This window comes from Meleagris gallopavo, chromosome 5, assembly GCF_000146605.3.
Source record: "Meleagris gallopavo isolate NT-WF06-2002-E0010 breed Aviagen turkey brand Nicholas breeding stock chromosome 5, Turkey_5.1, whole genome shotgun sequence".
Classification (NCBI taxonomy): domain Eukaryota; kingdom Metazoa; phylum Chordata; class Aves; order Galliformes; family Phasianidae; genus Meleagris; species Meleagris gallopavo.
In genome coordinates this window covers 8,883,937-8,904,772 of record NC_015015.2, presented here as the reverse complement: position 1 = coordinate 8,904,772, position 20,836 = coordinate 8,883,937, and the positions used below count along the sequence as shown (strand labels likewise).

Sequence of the window (20,836 nt, the reverse complement as noted above, 5' to 3'; positions counted from 1 at the left end):
TAGATTGCAGACAGAAGACTGGATCATGTATATCATTGTACAGTACCTAAATATGCATTTTCTGCTGATCAGCGAGTTCAGTACTTCTGTAATGAACTCTCCTGACTCCTTTTGGTTTGCATGTTGCCAGCAAAGATGAAAAAATCTCAGCAGAATATAAGACCATATAGTGCCTACTTGCTGACTTCCATTTTGATTTAGATGCTGCTGAATTAATTCTAAGACTGCAACAAATACCTTAGCTATTCCACACCCATAAGCAGATCCACACATCTATCAGCAGCTATGCTTCTTCCTCCTTAGGCCATCATCTACTGATCAGAGTACTGCTGAGGGCAACTCCATGCAGACTGTGGAAGAGATTCCTTGCAGACAAGTCTGATTTTGACATTACTCTGAGCTATTTCAGAAGGTAACCATTATCTCATGCATTTAACAATGACCTAAATTGTTGTTGGAACTGCTTCTTATTTCTGTTATCTTTGGACTGTGTGAAAAGCCAGCATTATTTCAATTGATCATCAAAGGCATCACTGAACTTCGTAGGGCATATAATCACTTCATTTGCTATAAAAGAACAGCTGCTCTTGTGGGCTCTCAAGGGACTTCTTTTTGTGGAGGAATGTCTTAAAATCTTTCATTTGTATGTAATGTAAGTACTAAGAGTTACATTTCCTGTCTGAGACTTCCACACAAAACAAATTAACATTAAAAAAATAAAAAACACCAAATTTAATTCATAGAAATGAATTTCTGTGAATATTACACTGAATACAGAATGCAAAAAGGATATTCTTGCTCTACTTGCTTATTATGCACCCGTATTAACTCTATATGCTCATCTTCCATGTCATGTACACTTGTCCTATTTATATTGCAGGTTTTCTAGGAGTAAGAATTGTCTCTGCTTTAATTAGCACACTGCAACTCAAGCATGATTTCAACACCGACAAGGGTACTACTGTCACACAAGTAATGACAACAATAATCCCAAGATACAGACATTTAAGCTCTGACTACAATATTAAGGAGCCTGCAGTTGAGCCTGCTTTGCTAATTCACCTGCTGATTGCACACCTTCTAACTGACATCTCCGGCATGTTTAAAAAATCATGCCTTCAGTGTCAAAGGGATTGTGAGCCATTAAACAAACAAACAAAAAAAAACAAGGAAGAAGATAATGTACAGAATATCTCAGCATGAGCTACAGTGGAGCAGCAGCCTCTGTCAACTAATCAGTCTAAGAAATCATTTAAGTAGCGACTTCCAAGTTTATCTAATTCTTTTACTTGGAGCCAGGCACTTTCTTCATGAATTACCTCTTCTATTACTCAATTCCACCTCCCACCTTTTTAAAAATAGGAAATGTAAACAAGGTTCTTACCACCCCATATGCGACAGTATCTGAATACATTCTCATTTCTGGATACACACTGACGAGATACCACCGAAAGGTCTTACACTGGAGCTTCTTCCTCAGGGCCTTCCTCTCAGAAATATCACCAATATCAATTCCAGAGTCCTGTACATAAAACAAAAGGCAGAAAAAAAAGCAGACAATGCATTACAATACACTTTTTTTCTGTATATTTTGACAACCCAGACTCACTCCTCACTGCAAAGATTACTATGACCTATGATGATTATCAGCCTTTGGTCATGAAGTGCTTCTGTTACCCACACACTCTGGAAATGCCCCTAGTAAGAATGATTTAGGTCACCATGGTGAGGTCTCTTACAAGTCTGTTCTGGTCAATGGAAATACTCCTAATGACTTCAGTGGGGTTTACATCTAGCTTCCTATAAATATAACTGTTGTTTTCTAATTTCCTGGCACTTTCCAAATCCAAAAGTAATAGGCAGTAGGTAGCAAGCTGCCCTAGAAACAACCGTACTAATCATTAGTATGTTACACTTTCTGGATATTTCTGAAGTCTGAGTTTATTGCTTCACTGTGAAGAGCAGAAGAAGAAGCAGAGAAGAGCAGCTCACCTTTGTGAAATATCACTTATTAAATTTCTATGGTAATATAAGAAGAAAACTTGATATTTTTGTTAAAAGCAATTACAGAATGTTCTCTCCCCTAACTTCTATTCTCCTTTACACTTCTAGCTAACCTAATTTCATGTGACATACTTCTTTGTAGATCATAAGATGTGAATGTCATAAAGTCCCTGTATGTAAAAATCAATACATCATCACGTTAAAATCATGCAACAGAAAATTTCAGAGAGGGAACTAAGTGCAAATCCATGGTTGCTATTTGATTGGAAGTAATGCAAGACTTTTTGCTCTACATTGTTCCCCATCACTTTTGCCTCAGAACAAAAACCATAGGATAAATAAACTTTCACAGGAAATCTTACAATATTTCTACTTAAGCAACAAACTCTAATGGGCCACAAATACCCTGAAGCTTTTGTTGGCCACTAGATATGATTTAAAAAAACAAACATTGGCATCATTGGATGATCTTGGTCACATATCAATAAGATATCCTTACAAGTACCAAGCTTTCTGAGCTGCTGAAGACTTCTTTTTGCATCCCAAAGCACTGAGTGAACACCAATTTGAAAAAATTAGGTTTTGCTACAGAGGCATTTTCAAACTAACATGACATTGGCTTTCAGATTAGCAAAGCATAATTTTAGTATAGTAGGAATAAATAGGAAACCAAGATTTGGAATAAATATTATAGGGGATAATGATTCCTCCCCCCTCAAACCCAGCATCCTTCAGAAAACTTCATGGAAACTACTCCTTAATCTACTATTTTTTTCTGCCTTCTCTAGCAAGTGATTAAATAGAGCAACATGCTGCAGGGTGCTGTAAAACTGATCCCATGGACAAATCCTATTCCATGCATTGTGCTGGCTATACTTGCCAGTGTATCTGCCACTTGTATGAGGGAGGAGGAGGATGCAGGCACATGGCTACAGACATGCAACTTCTGGCACTAAAAAGGCTTTCTAGGATCAGGCACTAAACTGGTCCATTGCATCTCTGTCTTTTCTCATGGAACTCTGCATGCACCAATGCTCGTTTCTTCAGTTTATTGTACGAGGAAATAAAGAGCATCTGGGGCTTCCATAATCACATCCTTCCATGCAGCTGGAAAAGAAAAAGAGCTTGCACATGGCATACTGGCTTTATTATCAAGAACAACTGAGTGTATTCCTTCAATGTAACAGCAGGAAAAAGAAAAAAAAAACTAAGCAGAGGACTCATGCTTAGCTCTGTCTTCTGACCCTTGAAAAATCTTTCCTTGGGGTTTTTATAAGTGCTTTTCTGAATCAATTTATCTAAGCAGTTACAATGTAGAAGTCACCATGCTATCTGAAATCCACATCAGAACCCTTCAGTACCTCAGAATCACATACAGGGCTCCCAAGAGGGCAGTCATAGCACACTGCTGAATTAGTCAAATTCATTTTTATTATTATTGTAAACTTTCAAGGATTAAAATCCTTGGAAATATTTGACTGTGGGGCTTGGAATTCTTCCACGGAAAAACAAAAACAAAAAAACAAACAGGCCCTGTAGCTAACATCTTGAAATAAGATATTTCATGAAAAATCATGACTGCTATAACTGCATTCATTTCAATTACCTACTGAGTCCATAACCAGAGCACAATTTCACCTGCTTCCAGGTAGGGAATTACTCCTAGAGATATCCACAGTACTTAGCCATGCCATCTGCCTGTCCTGTCCACACTGTCTCACAGTGAGATGCACCTTTTTGCCTAAACTGGAGCTATGTTTGTTTAGAAGATTTTCTCTTCTGTATTTCACTTTCAGTGTAATCTTGGGACAAACGAAGATTAAGCAGAAATATTAGCACCCAGTCTGATACCTGAATTTGATCTAGTCCATTGTCTCCAAGCAACCTGTAGCAATTTCTAAGTGGTGAGCAAACTCATGCTTTACAGGCCTATTTCAGCTCTCAAGACATGTTCCAGAATATTTTTAAAAATTATGTAACCATGTGTGTACTTGCCTAGTTTTCTACAGAGGTAAGAAATAAGAAGAGATAATCTTTATGCTAGGTTCTATATACATACACATTAATAGGTTCTTTTCCTATTACAGAGATATCTCATTGCACTGCAGAAGTACCACTGTTAAAAAACTGATACACCATTTGTCACTTCAAGCTTTTAAGTCTGAACTGCTGTTTGACAGAAGTATCTTCTGTGAGATGAAGAGAGACTATAAACTGCATTATAATATATTTAGCAGTTTAAAGCAAAGATTAGCATAGTTGTGATAGAAAAATGAAGGTATGGAAGAAAAAAAAACAAGAATACCTCTTTTTTCCATTTTAAAACTGCAAAGAAAATCAGTTTTGGCAGAAAAAGATCTACCATGTAAACCTGATGACCTGTAAGAAATCAGTTCAATCCACAAAATACATTTTTTTTCATTTGATAAGTTTGTTTTGAAATTTATTGCAATGGACTTTTTGATATGTTGGTACTGACTAGACGCTTCAAATTAACAAGTAATAATAACAATTTTGCTACACATTTGTATTTAGATGTTAAAATTGCTTGCCCCTTGGTAGTACTACCTTAAAAATTTGATAGAATTTTGTCTCTGTTACTGTAGATAAGAAACACAAATTCAAAATAAGATGTGTAACACAGATTTGATGCTTCTCTTTTCACATTTATGCAACTATTAGGTTAAAATCTCCATGCACACTCATCAGTGAGATTGACAAGGAATTAATTTTTAAGGAATCCACAGATAAAGGAATTAATTCTAGAAGACACAGCTATATACATATTTACACATATATATCAGCATATATGCAATTCTATTTTATGCCTAGACATAAGACTTACATGCATACAAAGAAATCCTAGAATAAAATCAAAACACAGAGTAGGAACCAATACTCAAAGGCTGTAAAGAAAAAGCTTGCAAACACATGTCTTTGTGACTCACCTCTTGGGGTACATTCCATGCCATATAGACATGGCTCTTAAATTCATCCATCCAGACTTCAGCCACCCTCAGTGCATTTCTCCGAACGTGAGCAGTTAGATCTTCTGTGTATGGTTTATGTGCTCTTTCAATGTGAGCAATCCTGGAGCAAGGTAGAACCTCAACGCTTCCTCCACACTGCCACACCTAGGAAGAGAAAAGGCACTCTGCTAGCAAGAGGTCCCCTACACCACTGCTGTCCTTCAGAAAACTTACTGAAATTATTTCATTTCTATGGTTGTTACTGTTACTGGGAATAACAGCTCACGACTCATTTGACTATACAGATGTTTTACACAGTTGTGGGAGGACATAATTATCACCACTACTTAACCTTCCAATAGAATTAGCTGTAAGTAGCCTCTCATCACAATTTTCATGGATGAATTAAGTTATCTTCAAGATTATTAATAAAATTATTTATGAAGCATCCAACATAATGGTGCCTGGGTTCATGTTTTAATGCCTTGCAGGCATTTTTCTTAGATTGTGCACAGACTCTCTCAGTGCATACATGCACCATTCATTCTAGACAGCCTTACATTACAGGGAAACAATGCCAATGAAGTTCTTAAGATCACCAAAGTTTCAGGGTCTGGGAAGACTATAAATATAAATATTAAATAAATATAAAAAGATCATGCTTATTTCTTTTGAGGACTGCCAAAGATTAGGAAGTCTAATGAAAATGCTCTATGAACAATTTCAACAAACATTACCCTACAAATGATAAAACATTTGTAATGTAGGTTAATATACCCACTCCAATGTGTTTTCCAGTTTTGACAAGTATCACAGTTGAACAAATGTACATTAAACATATGTATTGTATTCATTTCTAATCTCCTTTCTCTGTTCCTTCAGCTAAAGAGGAAACAATGCCTGCAGCCTTAACAGTCAGTGATGTAGCTGGAATATTTGTAAAATATTTTTTACAATTTTTTTTACATATTTTTTGCTATGTACCTCATAATATGTAAATTTCCTAACAAGATCAAGGTAGCCCATTGTTAACTGACTAGTATATGCTGCTCAGGAAAAAAAAATGTATGTACTCAAATCCTCTGATCCTGCTCCTGAACAAGTACATCAGCATTCCAGAAACAGGCATGCTCCTCTAAAAAGTGACAGTTTGCCTTTACTGCTAGCAGATTCCTGAGGCTAGGTATTCTAAAGCAAGAGAGCAAAAAATGAGAATGAAGGTGCTTCTCCCCTGTACAGCCCATTCAGGAATATACATTATTCTGCCTGTCCCTCAGCCGCCAGGGAGTTGAGCTGGCAGATCACATTCTGGAGCTGGTCTCACACCCATCAAGTGGGTCTGTCCTATAGGCATATGCTTTACTAAGGAGGTGCTTTGTTCAGTCATTCATTTTATATATTTAGACATCTGGCTTGAATACAGCATTTAGGCATTTGGCAGCTCCTGAGACCAAAAAATGTGGCATGGATTCAGAACGCATACAAAGCCTTTTCTGAACTGGTGCCTAATTGCAGTCGGCATATGCTGAGAGAAGAGATAGAGCCTTGGTTTTCAAAGTGCTCTGGAAGGTGAGATATCTCATAGATCTATGGCACAGTCAAGAAAGGAACTGAGACGACTGTGACATGTCTGTGTCCAGATCTTGGAAAACTGTCAGGGTAAATAAATATAAACACTACCAACAACTGTATGAAATTGAGATGTTCATAAATATTTAAAAATAAATGGGCAATTAATTTGCACAGGAATAAATAATAATCTGGAAATAGCACTTGTATTCTTTCAAAATTAGCAATTCAGTTTAACAAGCTAACAAAAATACTAGTTCTCAAGGATTTAAGTCTAACTGGTTCAGCTATATTTCCTAGCAAAGATTAAATGAGAAGTATGATTAGTCTTCACTCATTCAATATCTGCTTTCGATCCAAGCCATTTCTCAGTACAACACTGATGCACAACTATAAATTGTTTCAGAGTTATTCACTGTACACTGTTTAAAGCAGTTTAATAGAAGACCAGAAAGATGTAAAGATGGTCATAACTTTGTGTAGCAGGTCACATACCACATGCCCTGCCTACTCTGCCTAGCCTTTGCTCACTGTAACTAGGGATAGCCTTGCACTAAATCCAGCATATTAACAGCAAATCTTCTGTGGGATAGTCAGAGTTAAATCTAAATGCCATCTCAGCAACAAACTATGTAAAAAATTCTGTCTATAAGAAGCTGAAATAAGGTATGAAAATTTGAAAAGTGCATTCATCTGTAATTTCAGTATTGATTCAGCAATTAGTGGAATCTAATTTGACTTTATAATGAAGCAATAGATGTTTTCAAAAAACATCCTGAGATGACCAAGCCTTTCATACAGTTTTAAATAAGATTTACCCAGTACCTGAACAAAATACAATTAATCTAATATAGTGGCCTCTCCTTTGTCTCAGACAACTTCAGCCTTTGTTCCATTTTCAAAGAGTAGCTTTTTGCTCTACAAGAACCATGTATTCACTTAAAAACCTAATGCTAAGAAGAAGCTGTCAATACAGATGCTGGCTGAACAGATGGGTTGCATTAAACAACTTCAAAAACAAATTGCATTATTTCTGACCAAAAACCTCCTGCAAACCATGAAAATGTCATTAGCATACACCAAAATTGGACTAGCTGTATATGCTAATAATTTGTATACATGAAGATAAGTCCTGTAATTAATGATTTTTATTTTCATTTTTAAATAGAGGAGTACATGAGTAACAAATGTGATCTGACAATATGGGAATGATAAGTTGCAGTGTGGACAGCGGTTGCAGTTTTTCACAGCACTAGGCAAGTAGTGCTGCGCTAGACATAGGCTACAAAGCCTTGCAGAATTCTAGCAGAATGGAAGGAGATGCAGTACTCTATAAAGGTAAAAAGCACAAATCCTGACTTGCTCTGATGGTTAAGGACAAGCCATAGTATTTTTCTCTTAATGCCCATAGCATTACAGTATAGTGATAAACATTTTTAGTCCAAATGCTTCATTGTACTTTGAGAGAGACCAGCTGCAAAGAATTGTAGGGAGTCATCAAAGTGGATTTCCAAATAGCATGATACTCAATAGACTCTGGATTTTCAGCTCTTCAAAATGTGCACGAGATCTCCAGCCAAGGAACACAGAGTTTAGCTGGCCCTAGTATGCTAAATACTAAACACTATAACAAGCAGGATGTATCAGTACTAAACACTATCACAGGAATAACTGACTGCTGCAGAAAGTATTAGTTTCTCCTTGTTCTTCCCAATTATATTTGTAATAAGGAAATCTCTTGCTGTTAGGCCAAGAACAACAATTCATTCTTTCTTCCCTAAGACCAACTGCTCAATTCAATCTGACCATTCCTATCTCCACTTTCCTTTTCTTGTGGCTGGATAGTTTCTACCAAATTACATATGGTTGAAACTACCCAGCAGACTTTTCATGACATTCAGAAAAGGTATAAATCCTACACAAAAGTGCTCAGGGCTTATTAATTAATTGATCTGAACCAACAACTTTTGTTGAAAGACAATTTTTAATTTAAAAAAATATTTTAGTATTAATAAATATATTTTCTTCAAGACAGCTCAGAACAAAGCCTTTTACAGTGGTGTGATTTCATCTAGTGAAATTCTTGTAGACAAGATTGTTGTTAAAGTTAAGAAATAAGAATGGAAACTGAGCGGTCTCTCTCTCACAGCTTCACACTTTTTTCCTGTGAATTCCACAGCTATTTTTCTTTTGCTGCCATTAGTAATCTTTATTCAAGCTTTTAGCATTCTGAATAGCACATTTTCAGTTCTCCAGCACTGTTATTTTATATATTGCCTATAAATAAGGGTTTAAAAATATTGTACTTTGGTTTTTATGTATGTATTTATTTTACAAATTAGCATCATTGACTTTAGTAGAAAGTCTAAACATAAAAGAGTTTTTACGACTTTTTGGTTTGTTTTACAATAGGCAATGGTTTGAAGTAAAACATTTTGCCTCTGAGTGTTATGTCCCTGCAATCAGTAGCATACTTGGTGATAAACCCATTCATAAAGAAACTGTTAGGAAGAAGCTTGATGAATTTCCTAAATGATTAAAAAGAAATATAACACGTTTTCCTTTTGCCCCAAAGATCATTTACCTTTGTTATCAAGAAACTGCTGGCAATAGTCCCAATATCCTGTCAAATCTCTAAATACACATATACACTTTATCATCTTGATACAGTAAATGGCAATCCACATTTCATTCTGTAAAAGCACCAGTTTTCAAACTATACCACGGGGGCTCAGCTTTGCCTTAAGACAAAGTCCCGGCAAAATTGTGCACTTTTTCCTTAAAAACAAACAAACAAACAAAAACAAAATGCAGTGGACTGCATTTCTGTGGAATTACTCTTAATATCATTGCTGAAGCCTCAGCAATGCAGAAAGATTGCTTTCCTTTGGGGGACTTTCTTAGTTTTCTGCTCCTGTTGGTATACTTTGCAAAAAAAATTCTGTTAGAAAAAAAAAAAACTCCTTTTAAAGAACACTCAGAATTTCCCTCAGCATGTTTTCAATGCTCACTTCCAAAAGATTGTCTGAGAAATAGCTGTATATTCTTGTATTTCCTAAAGAGGTTCATGTATTTGGAATACCCTCAATAAGGCCTTACAGAGCTTCCTCCGCTTAAAAGGATTCTGTCATCCCTACCAAAGGGTAACAAAATTCCAGAGCAAAATGCAAGGTATGAAGGCACAGTAGCAGTGCCAAGGTGACTTCTAACACTTAGTAACTTGAAAGACTAAAATCAGCAGAGCCTACAACCTGAACTAAACAAAGTGAGATACAATAGGAACATTAAAGAATGCAGAGAATTTATTTGAAAAAGAGAGATGGAAATCTACCTTCCTTTTAAATGCTCAGTTGTTGCAGTATATGCACAGGGTTTGTTCCAGCTCTAAGCACTGCTTACTATTACCTTATTGACATCACACATTCACACATGCACTATAATTCTGGCCCTACACCTGTGTAAATTTATGTGCACCAAGGGTAAAGTAGCCCTACAGAGCAAACAGAAAACACATTCTTTGCATTAGAAGGGTCAGGAATGCAGATGAGATGTAAAGCACTGCAAAGAGAAGCAGCTGGTGGCACAGCACATCACTTGTTGAAGGTGGCACTCCAGTGGGATAGCACAAGTGGGACAATGGCAGAAGCACAAACACATCAAATTGATTCTTCAAGCATTTTTAAAGACCTAAGCACTTACATATCACTACGCTGTCACACCTCACCCATTTCCATCTAAATATTAGCAGCAGTGACAGCATTTGCATAGCCTGCAGTGTGGACCAGAAGCAGGTGACATTCTTATGCATGCCTAAAATAACCTGGTCAAAAGCTTTTAAAGCAAATTCCATTCATTTCCGTAAAATATTTTACTAGACAATGAGTCTACATTTCAGTGTGTTTGTTTTTAAATTAATATCCTTTAGAAACTCCTTTTAAATTACATTTAAGCATATTTAAAATTACGTGTTTAATCAAAACAATTATAATTCCGAAAGTGATTCTTCCCTTGAATATTTAATTTATATTTCATTATAAAATGATATAGCACTTCCTTGTTAATAGTGTTTCTTTTTCTCTCTTTAATCACTGAGTTCTCTTTTCATGTTGTAGAAGCTTAATCTAATAAAAATACAAATCCTACATGATGTTGAGCAGTTTATTAGCATGTACTGTACTCACTAAATTTACACGGATCATGCAGCTTCTCTAAGAAATGATATGACTTTGTTTGAAACCATTATTTCATTTTGACTGCAAACAAAATTTTTTTGTTTTGTGAAGTTCACAATAGATGAAATTAAGAAAACTCATTATAGATGCCTTGAAGGAGAAAAACACAGTCCATGTGAATTAATTATTACTATGAAGAAAAAAAAAGGCACTAATTACTTTTAACACATATTTGGGGAAACAATTTAATGCAAAAAGTGGTTGTGAATCTTGTTAATCATTTACCAACAGCCAATAATGAGGTCAGTGCTTTACAGGCAAGTACAAAGAAACTAATACACCATGAGCAGGGTCTGTGAACATTTTGGGTCTGCATATTCATTTTGGTATCTTAATAGCTAGTTCTCTTGCAGCTGGCTGTAGATAGGATAGGGAGGATGGTCACATACAAACTACTGAAATAGTTCCAGTGCACAGTTCCAGTGGCATACAGTGGGCTTTGAACTGGACCCTGAAAGTTTTTGGGTTGTTATGCATATTTGGGCATCTGTCCCTGTAAAGCTAAAAACTATGTTTCCTGTATGAAATACATTAATCTTTATTTAGGTGCATCTCCATTGAAGTAAGATAGTGTTCACCAAATAATTGCAGTAGTTACAATAAGTATTCTTGGTTTTGGCTAATGTTCCCCAAATTCAGCAAGAAGCCATGCACAGTTATGCTTATCCCAATGGTCCCAGGCAAGGTGCTCTAATTAAAGAAATCTGTCCAAGCAGTAGAATTGAATGCAGAGTCCTGTCCTGAGTCACACAAACTCAGAACGTGAAAAATTGGAATATGGGTAGACAGTGAGAAAAAACTGCTTACTCAAGCCAAGTTTCTGTTTTACTCCCAGTTTCTAGACACTGAAAGAGCTGGAGAAAACAATCATATCCTTGGTGTACACTCCTGCAGAGCAGAAAATTGGGGTGTAACGATTTCAAGTGACTGCCTACAGCCAGATCTCAGAACAACATGCAGATTGTTGCACATCAGAGACTGAAGAGAAAGACTTCTTTTAAATTACTCCTGCTGTTTTACTGAAGCCCTTTGAGGTTTTTCAAGACTTTTCTTCTTACCATCACACAACCCTCTCATATTTTCAAGTAAACATACATTTGTGCACTGACAGCTTTTTTCTACAACCAAGCTGATAATACAAAAAGTACCCTCCCCACAATATAAAAGAACTTTTAAAAGAAAATAAAAGAAAGCCCTTTAACATAAGTAGAGCCACTCTCAATTTGTAAAATGTAAATTACCCTTTCAATCTTACTTTTGAATTCATCCATAATTGTCTCGTAAGCCTCATTTCACATTAATATTGCCTTTACAGAACAGCCTAATTGAAAATGTAAAGATTTTTTCCAATATTAAATTATTAGTTGTTTTCTTCTTCTCCTTCCAGTTAATCATTTCATTATATCCTTAGAAATTTTTGTTGTTCTGCAGGGGTTAATTTTGCACTTATCCTCATGAGCTGTAAAACTTTCACCACGCATTGTTAAACTACTTAGGTTGTGTTGCTGTTCGTTAATTGCAGGAAGCTACTCTATGCCTCGCTACAGGACATAAAACACTTGAGGAGTCATTGAAAGTGTAAGGTTTCATTCTGTTCTATTTCAAATTTGTCTGTCTCATTGGTAGGCACAGTAATTACGTGATATAAATCACGACATTGTCAAGTTTATGTCAAGAACACAAAGTCAAATAAATCACTTTTCTCCCTAAAAGGTTAAAACAAAGCAAATTGAATAACCAGGTCCCCATTGGTCTAGTATTCACAGAGCAACATATCTCACCAACCTTCACTAATGTTTTTGCCCTTCTCTCACCAACCACAGCTGCGCTCAGCTTGATCACTCTTGCTGACCTTGCAATTATCCTGAAGACTTGTAATCAGTACCAAAAGACCAAGCTGAAGGTGCTATGATGTTTAAAGTATTTGGCTTTTGCAGCTTCAACCCAAACTCACTAGGTCCTCACTGAATCTATCTTGGTCATCTAACCAGTTATTTTACAGTACAATTCCTTGCCAACTAACACAGGTCTTTCTCTAATCTTTATTAAATTAGATTACTCACTCAATCTTGCAGAACTAAGAGCTCTCAATAAAGATTAAATTCCAGGCAGATTCCCTTCCTTTTCCTACCCCCCAAATCACCGTAAAACAAGAGTAAACCATCTTCTCAAATTACTCCAAGAAATAATACCAGCTAAAATGTTATTTCCTCCATGCTGTGACATAAGGCGAAGAGAGATATTAAACATCAGGCTATTTTATAATGCTCTAATTAAATTGTATATGACCTGAGTCCACTGATTTATAAGTGTATATTGACTTAGAAGTTTTTTTTCTCCTTTCGATTCCACTTAAACAACAATTTCCTTTCATAAAACATCCAGATGTCTATATTAAAGCTCAGCTAGTAATGTGCAGCCACACAGGCACAATGAGTGAAAAAGCATCTGTGAGAAATCTCCAAGTGCCTCTTCCCCCTTCCTCGCAGGGTGGAGCAATGCAACATATTAGCTGGTGCTCTTATCAATCATTCACTTCACTCAGGGGAAAAAGAAAAAAAAAAAAAAAAGAAGATCCATTGGAAAACCGATAATAGTCTCTATGTATAATTACACATACTGTAGTTGCAGGTTACCTGCTGGGGTGCTCATGGGAAATATGGGGGAAAAAAATCAGCTATTTTGCAGGAGGCTTGACACAAAGAAAGAGAAAAAGCCACCAAAAATCAGTTCTTGTTGATATCCCAACTGACATCTATCTAGACAGTTTAGAAGCAATTCCTTCTTTTATTCTCAATAGAAACCATTTATTTTTCTGATCAAACAGCAGCCCTAAAAATAGAGAATTTTAGTTTGTTTCATCTTGGGATTCAGGATGTTAATGTGGTGAGGTCATTTCCAAAACAAAATTAACTTTATCAATGAGAAGCCACTACTGGTTACACAGAGTGCTAGGCAACTACTTCCATTTATTTGCACTGCCAAGATTTATTTTTTTTCTTGGTGAAAAGGTGGGCTATGAAAAGCACTGGCTATTCCTTATAGGTAAAGTTTGGTTAGTATTTAGGATCTTTCTTGCAGAGTTCAGTCTAGTAATGTTCTCCTTTTAATTCATAAAGTGGATGAAAATAAAAGATTTATCTGATAAAGTTCTAATGCAAAGGTAAAGAAAAATCACAAACTTCAAAAGAAAAATTCAAGTGTTATCGAAAAGGAGCAACTAGGAATGCTCTTCTTTCTGTATATCTCAGTTCTCTCCCTCCACACATCACCAGCCCAACATTACTGAAGAGAATCCAACATTATACACTAAGGATTTCTCCTGTAAAGTGAATCATTCCCCAGTAAAAAGGGCTACAGCCTACTTACTGAAATCAATTTTAAAACATGACTTTAAGACCACAGCAAGTAATGGCAGCTGATACTGCAAGGATGGGGGACATCTAGATTCATTTTTCTGAAGGGAATTGGGGGAAACATCCACACGGCTCTGTGGAATGCCATGGAAGGGGACCCAGCAGCAAGGACAAAATGGATGCTATTCACACATGACACACCCTGCTGCTCTCTCTCCATGTAAACACAGCCATATGAAAATTTTCCTAACTTTTTCTGCACCCTCCCAGTTATTTTTACCTCTTGGCATACCCGCCTCCCAGTTTTCCTCGCACAAGAGTATGTGAAGCAGCATGGCAAAACACACCTTGATTAACATGAAACATATTCCTGTGGTTAAACAAACAAGTTGAAATGTGAAGCTTGTCCCTGAGTTGCATGTGTTCAGATAGACAGGACACAGTGCAGCCTTTCAGATGGCTGTGCTGGCACAGGCAAAGCACGGGTGTGGTGCAGGCCTAACAGCAACAGGAGGGCAAGAAGGAGGAGGAAATATAAACCACCAGAGCTGCTTAATTCTAATGTGCTGAGACTACAGCCTGATTTATGCATTGTCCAAAGCTTTTCCTTAATGAAAATTGACATCTATTTATATGTAGTATGTTCATAATAATTCACAGTCTATGTCAAAAGTACTGACAGGTAAAATTGCTGGAAACTTATAAGAAAAGAAGGAACAATTCAAAATGTTTTCAGATATAGATATTTGGGAGCAAATGCAAGTATCTGCACTTGCTCATGAGTATCAAAAAGAACACTTTTACAAGAGCATATTAATAGAAGGAGATTTCAAGTGAAAAACCATAAGGGTACACAAATACTTTGGTTTGGAAATGATTGGAAATGTAAACAAGCAATAGGCTTTTAGGGACAGAAAGGTAGAATGGGCTAACTAGCCAGCAGTCTACCATTATGATCCCAGAAGGGGATGTAGGGGGAATTTCAAAAAGGGAAAACAATTAGATAAATCTAGTTAGAGCTCAATCTCCTTGCAATAAAAAGAAAAACATAAAGAGGATGTCAACTTGGGCATTTAGAAAAAAACGGGTAATGGTGTGACAGGCTTCTAATCTTGCTCTGCAATAAAGGGACTATATTACATAGCCAATACCCCAAAGAATTCTGGAACATTTTCTAGTCAAAAAACTCATTCCTACTTCTCTGTCCATAAGCCTCTCCCCTTTAGTTCTCTACTCCCAGAAAAAGCATCAGGATCAGCTTCACTTTAGCTCAACAAACAAACATTTAGACCAACAGCTAATTAAGAAGGTGTATTTATTATAATGCTATTTTATAATAAATCAAACTTATAAATTAAAGTAGAGTGCTGTAATCAGTTTGAACTATAAATGCAATTTTCCCTGTAGGTCATCTGATGCAGAGTCTTGATATATCTTTCAGTGGGAGAAAGACCCATTCCTTTTCCATTAAAGAGCCATTACACTCTAACAAAATTTTCTTTTACCCATTTAACAAAGCCATTATATCCCTGTGAACATAAGTTCATCTGCAGGCACAAAGTCTTTCTGGCACATATAATTACTCTAAGTGAAAGCCCAAGCTTACATTTCCTCAACTCTGATGATGACTTAGTCTGTGACCTGAGGCAAATCACTGAATATTTGTTCCTAAAAAAATGTTTGTCATAACAGAGCATTTGGAAGCTTCATCAGACACGTAGGTTGCTTTAAGAGACAAAACGATTGCTGCAGGCTTGCTCTTGATAGGAAATCTTCTGCTGGTATCTGCAGAAACTGTGACAGGCCTCTAAAGATGCCTCCTGAAAACTAGTCCTGAACCACCTAGTGCGGGATCTAACTGAATACATCTAATTGATTGCAATGGATTTGTAGGGGCTTCTATGTAGAAGCTTCTATTTGCAAGTAATGCAAGTCCAAACACAGCCCTGAAGGAGAGTCTACATAGAAGTTATAAATCCCAGCCTTAGACTCACACTTTCTTTCTACTATAAATTGACATTTCTTCTCTTAGATAAGCAATGTGATTCCATCTCACCCTCCAAATTTAATCTCGTCGCTTAGAAGCAAACTTAAGTCCATTTAATTGCAAATGATCACAAATAAACACAGTAAATGAATCTTTCAGTAATCTCAGACTGAGTGACTGAGCTGCTCAAAAGGGTGCTGCCAAGTCTTGCATCAAACAGCCTGCCTTTGTTTCCTATGGGTCAAATAAATAGCTTTGCAAGAAAATATCTGCTTGAGAAGAAAATACCGTGTTGCATCTAAGATTCAAAACACATTCCTGTTTTGAACTAATTTTTCAATTCAAGGAAACAGAATTCTATTAACATTAGATTATATATGTTTAATATCTTACAAATACTATTACAATGCCATAGACAAGGTAAAAACCTTACAAATTAATACTCCAAATTAGAGATGAATACTGCTGAGAGGAGAAACTAACTCACATCAGAATTAAGTGAATAATCCACTCTAACATCTATTTTCTATGTCTTGTTACTGCTTATCAGCAACCAATGCTTTAGATTCAGTTCCCAATTGTTGGGATGTATATGCTCATATAATTAAAAAAAACAAAAAACAAAAACAAAAACACACATTTGTTCAGATGATGAGGTGGCAAAAATTGCTCCTAGGAGAAGATTCTTGTAAGTCTCCACTGCATCAGGATCTGATTCCTGGCCCTATGCAGAGAAAAAACTCTGCTAGTTCAACTGAAAATAACCATTTCAAGATTTCAGAAGACACAGTAAGTGATTTCTCCTATATAATGAAAAGACATCCTAAGTAAGTAGACTTTACTTCTCAGAAGCATCTCAGCTAGGAGATTAAATCTTATCTCACATTGTTGAAGATGCAGCTGCCAAAAAAGCAAACGGAGAATAAGGCTTTGCGTTTGCACATAGGCACAGAGATATCAGCTTATGCAGTCTTGTAATCGCATGATGCTCTAGCTGGTATGCCTGAGTTTGGCCAACAGTGGCTTTATTTTCTCTGGAATGAAAGTACTATAAAGACCTTGTTCAGCTTAACTTGTCTAAGGTAAACAAATAGCTCAAATGATCCTTACTCTCGCTACTGTTTCTGTAGTTGATTGCTACCTTTCCTCATTCTGAAAATATCTTTTCTTATATGATTATTGCATAAAATTTCTCAATGAAGGAATTGCTTTCCAGTACCTAAATACTGCAAAGGGAACAGGCTGTTTGAATTTTGCTAGGAAACTCAGAACGTGGAAACAAACAAAAAAAATCCACTCTATCAAATAAGAGAATGCAATACACTACATCCTCCTTGTCAGACAGCCTGGACACTAGGCTAGCTTGGACACAGTCTGCTTCCCCTCCCCTACATGGTAATGTATAACACACAGCAGAATACCAGGTGAAGTTTGCTGCTTTTTAAACAAAGAAAATAGTGATGAAAAATGAAGCAGACAGAGCAACCTGAGAGCATCATTTTTAAAATGGAAACATTATTTTTTGCACTAATAATGTACTTGCAACATAGTTTTTGTAGAACAACTACTGCCTTTATTGATTCATAGCAGGCTCTGCCTCTGAAAGCAGTAGAGATAGTCTAGAAGTAATTATTTGGTGCTGCAGAGACAAGACAGCTGGTGTGAAATCTCCTTCTGACCTACTTAAAGGAGATCAAATGGCACAAGTAAGGGTGAGTGCTAGGGATGCAAGTGAATGACACAGCTGCTGACATTGCAGCAGGACATTCTAAGCAGCCATCTATATTTTGTCAGTAAACAGTGTATGACCCCAGGTACATACCTGTGAAGTGCAGGAAGAAGCAGGTGACTGAGGATAGGAGCTTGCTTATAAAGCTTAGCAACAGAAGAAATAATACAGTGATTCCCAGAAGCTCTAATATTGCGCTATACAGTTACACTCATCCTGGTATTATCTAGGATATGCTGAGAACTGTAAGAAGAGTTGGTAATAACCTGCTGAAAAATCTGCTCAGAAATTTGTTTTGATAGAGCCAGGAACACAGATTCAAGTCAGGATAAAGTTAGATGAGGCAGCATACATTATGCTACCTTGCACATTACAATCTGTTACAGATGAAAGTATTTTATGTAGGTCAGGCACTGCTTCACTGGAGACAGGGAAAAAAGCCATAAGGAAATCATAGCTGGGCCTTATTCCAATGATCCAGTCTACTCCAAAGTTTTAAATGTAAAAAGATTTGTGTCTCCCTGGTCTTGTCTATCTAAGCACTCTTCAAGAACAACTTCTGCAAGACTAAGTATAGCAGAATAGATAACATATTTCTCATGATGCAGAACCAGATATAACTCCTTACTCTCACATGGAGACTAGTTTTGTCAGTTGAAAAAAGAAAAGTAAAATCAAAGTGACACTAATTTTCAACTCATTGCAACACTGAGCTGTGAAATCAGGTTTCAGGAATAGAATAAGGCTCTCTGGCTCTCACAGCCAAGAGAATGGTGTTATTAAAAGAAACAGTATTGCATTTCTCTCTTCCTTTCCTTACAACTGTACTCTAATGTAACAGAATGTACCTGCCCTTCAGTCTTCTTGCAATATCATTTTATCTCTGACAGGTGGTAGGAACAGAATTGCAGAAACCCAAAAGTAAAAATGAGGGGGTTTTTTGTTTGTTTTTCTCATAGTCTCATCAGAAAACTGTTGATTTTTAAAGACAATTTTCTTTTTTTTTCTTTCTTTTTTTTTTAACTTAATACATAATTAGGTGTTTTTATTCTGGTAACCAAAATGCACAAAATACAATGGTCCACTAATGTTTCAATAGAAGGATTTAGAATATAGTTTTTATAACACACATCATTCTGTTTTTCATTACCACCTATCAAGCTAGGAAATTCTTTTGTATCAAGAAAGCCTGAAAGATTCTCAAACAGCACTGTATTTTTGGATGGTATTTAGTTGTGAAGAGAGATAAAAGAGGTACACAAATCACAGGAAATACGACATGCAGTACACAAATTGAAGAAGAAAATGTGCACTTGTGCAACTTCAGTATTTTATGAATAATTTCAATTACCCTACAGAGGGAATGTGACATAAATGCCTGCATATTTCAGTTATCATTTGTGCAGAATTTAGCATTGTTGGCTGTATGAAAGAATACATATTTCTGTATTTCTATCCTTTTCCATATAAACTCTTTTTAAAAAATATGCAAACTTTCGCTCTTTCGAGTTATACTTCATTTTTGCACACATTCATCCCTACACTGGTGACTCCACATTTTTTTCCCTGCCCCCATAATGAAGATCAGGTTGTATTTTAAATGAAAGCTACCAGTGTCAGGGGGATACATTTCTTACCCTGATTCCAAGTTCCACATTCTCTCCTCCATATACTTCCATGCCTTCATCTAGTAAGCCAATCTCCTGGAAATATTCTCGGTCTACTATGAAGCACCCAATTAATGCAGGACTTCTGGAAGAAAAAAGCAGGAGAAAACAAAATTAATAGATGAAATACACATTTTCATTATTTAGAAATTGATTAAATTTATCACTACTGGGTCAAAGAGTATGTCAGATTCTTAGGGAGGTTTTTCTCAAAGAGATTACAGTTTTGTCTTCCAATGTCTTTGATTCTATAGTGAAATAAGCACTACTGAGGGAAAATAGATTCAAAATGACTGGACAAACACATTCACCAGAATACATAGGATTTAAGTGCTCACAGTATTAGATCCAAGAGCCCCAGCTTTGTTTATGAGGCACCACACATTGTAACCAAAACGTGGAGCAGTTTGCCTCTGCTAAGTTCTCAAGTTTCTTGCCTGTGATAATTAACAAGGCTACTCAATGATGCATGGTTTTGTGTGTTTGGCCAGAAATGCAGTTCATCTGCATTTAAGAAAACATTTATCTTTAAGCATATTTTAAAGAAGAGGTAATTGCTTGAATAGGAACTTCCAGGTCAGCTTCTACAATCTTGAATCAAGAAATGCCTAACTTACCAGCATTCTGTAACACCAGTCTATTGTACTGAACCAAATCTAAACAAGTCACATATCTTTACCAAACCTGTAAGCTCATTTAAATCATGACCTGAATTAGCCAACCTCTACTAAGCAGAGCTAATATTAAGAAGGTAAGAGTTCAACCGTTGAGTTTAATTTCACTTGTAGGAAATGCAGTGGAAGAGAATGCCAAATAGTGTGGACTTCTCACTTGTTTGCCTATCTTATAATGCATATTGACATGAAATAAAATGTCTTTTCTGACTATGTGGCTATTTGAAACTCTGAGAACAATAGGATATTAATTAGCAGTACACAGGAAATCACCCTGCACTTATTAGGAACACTCAAGCTGCAATAAGTGTAGACATCTGTTTTCAAACACTTTACAGGATGTCTTAATCACAAGCTGTACAATTCTACATACATTTCTGCCTTTAATTTGAAGTGCTATAGTACATGCTTCCATGCTTCACAACAATTAAAGATTGTTTCTGATTTATTTACAAATGAGAAAATTAATTGTTGTTTTTGTTTTTGTAAGTATTTTTCAGAATACTTGCTCTTTTCTTTTTTTTTAATAATTCTAGAGGCATATTTGAAGGCATGATACATGTACCATGAATACATGTGGATTTAAAAAAGATAATAATAATTCTCCAGCACATGCATACACTGTATCTCACTGGGGAAAAAAAAAAAA

At 36.2% G+C, this 20,836-nt stretch overlaps 1 protein-coding gene across 1 annotated transcript; it reads right to left on the bottom strand.

Moving 5' to 3' along the window:
- Positions 1-1,327: 1,327 nt before the first annotated feature.
- Positions 1,328-19,623, bottom strand: LOC100543050 (polypeptide N-acetylgalactosaminyltransferase 18). The gene is made up of 3 exons (XM_019615355.2): positions 19,484-19,623; positions 4,953-5,138; positions 1,328-1,522 (listed from the first exon to the last, which is right to left on the bottom strand). Exons 1-3 carry the CDS (start codon positions 19,523-19,525, stop codon positions 1,328-1,330), a joined length of 423 nt encoding a protein of 140 aa, XP_019470900.1. The 5' UTR covers positions 19,526-19,623.
- Between the last annotated feature and the right edge of the window lie 1,213 nt (positions 19,624-20,836).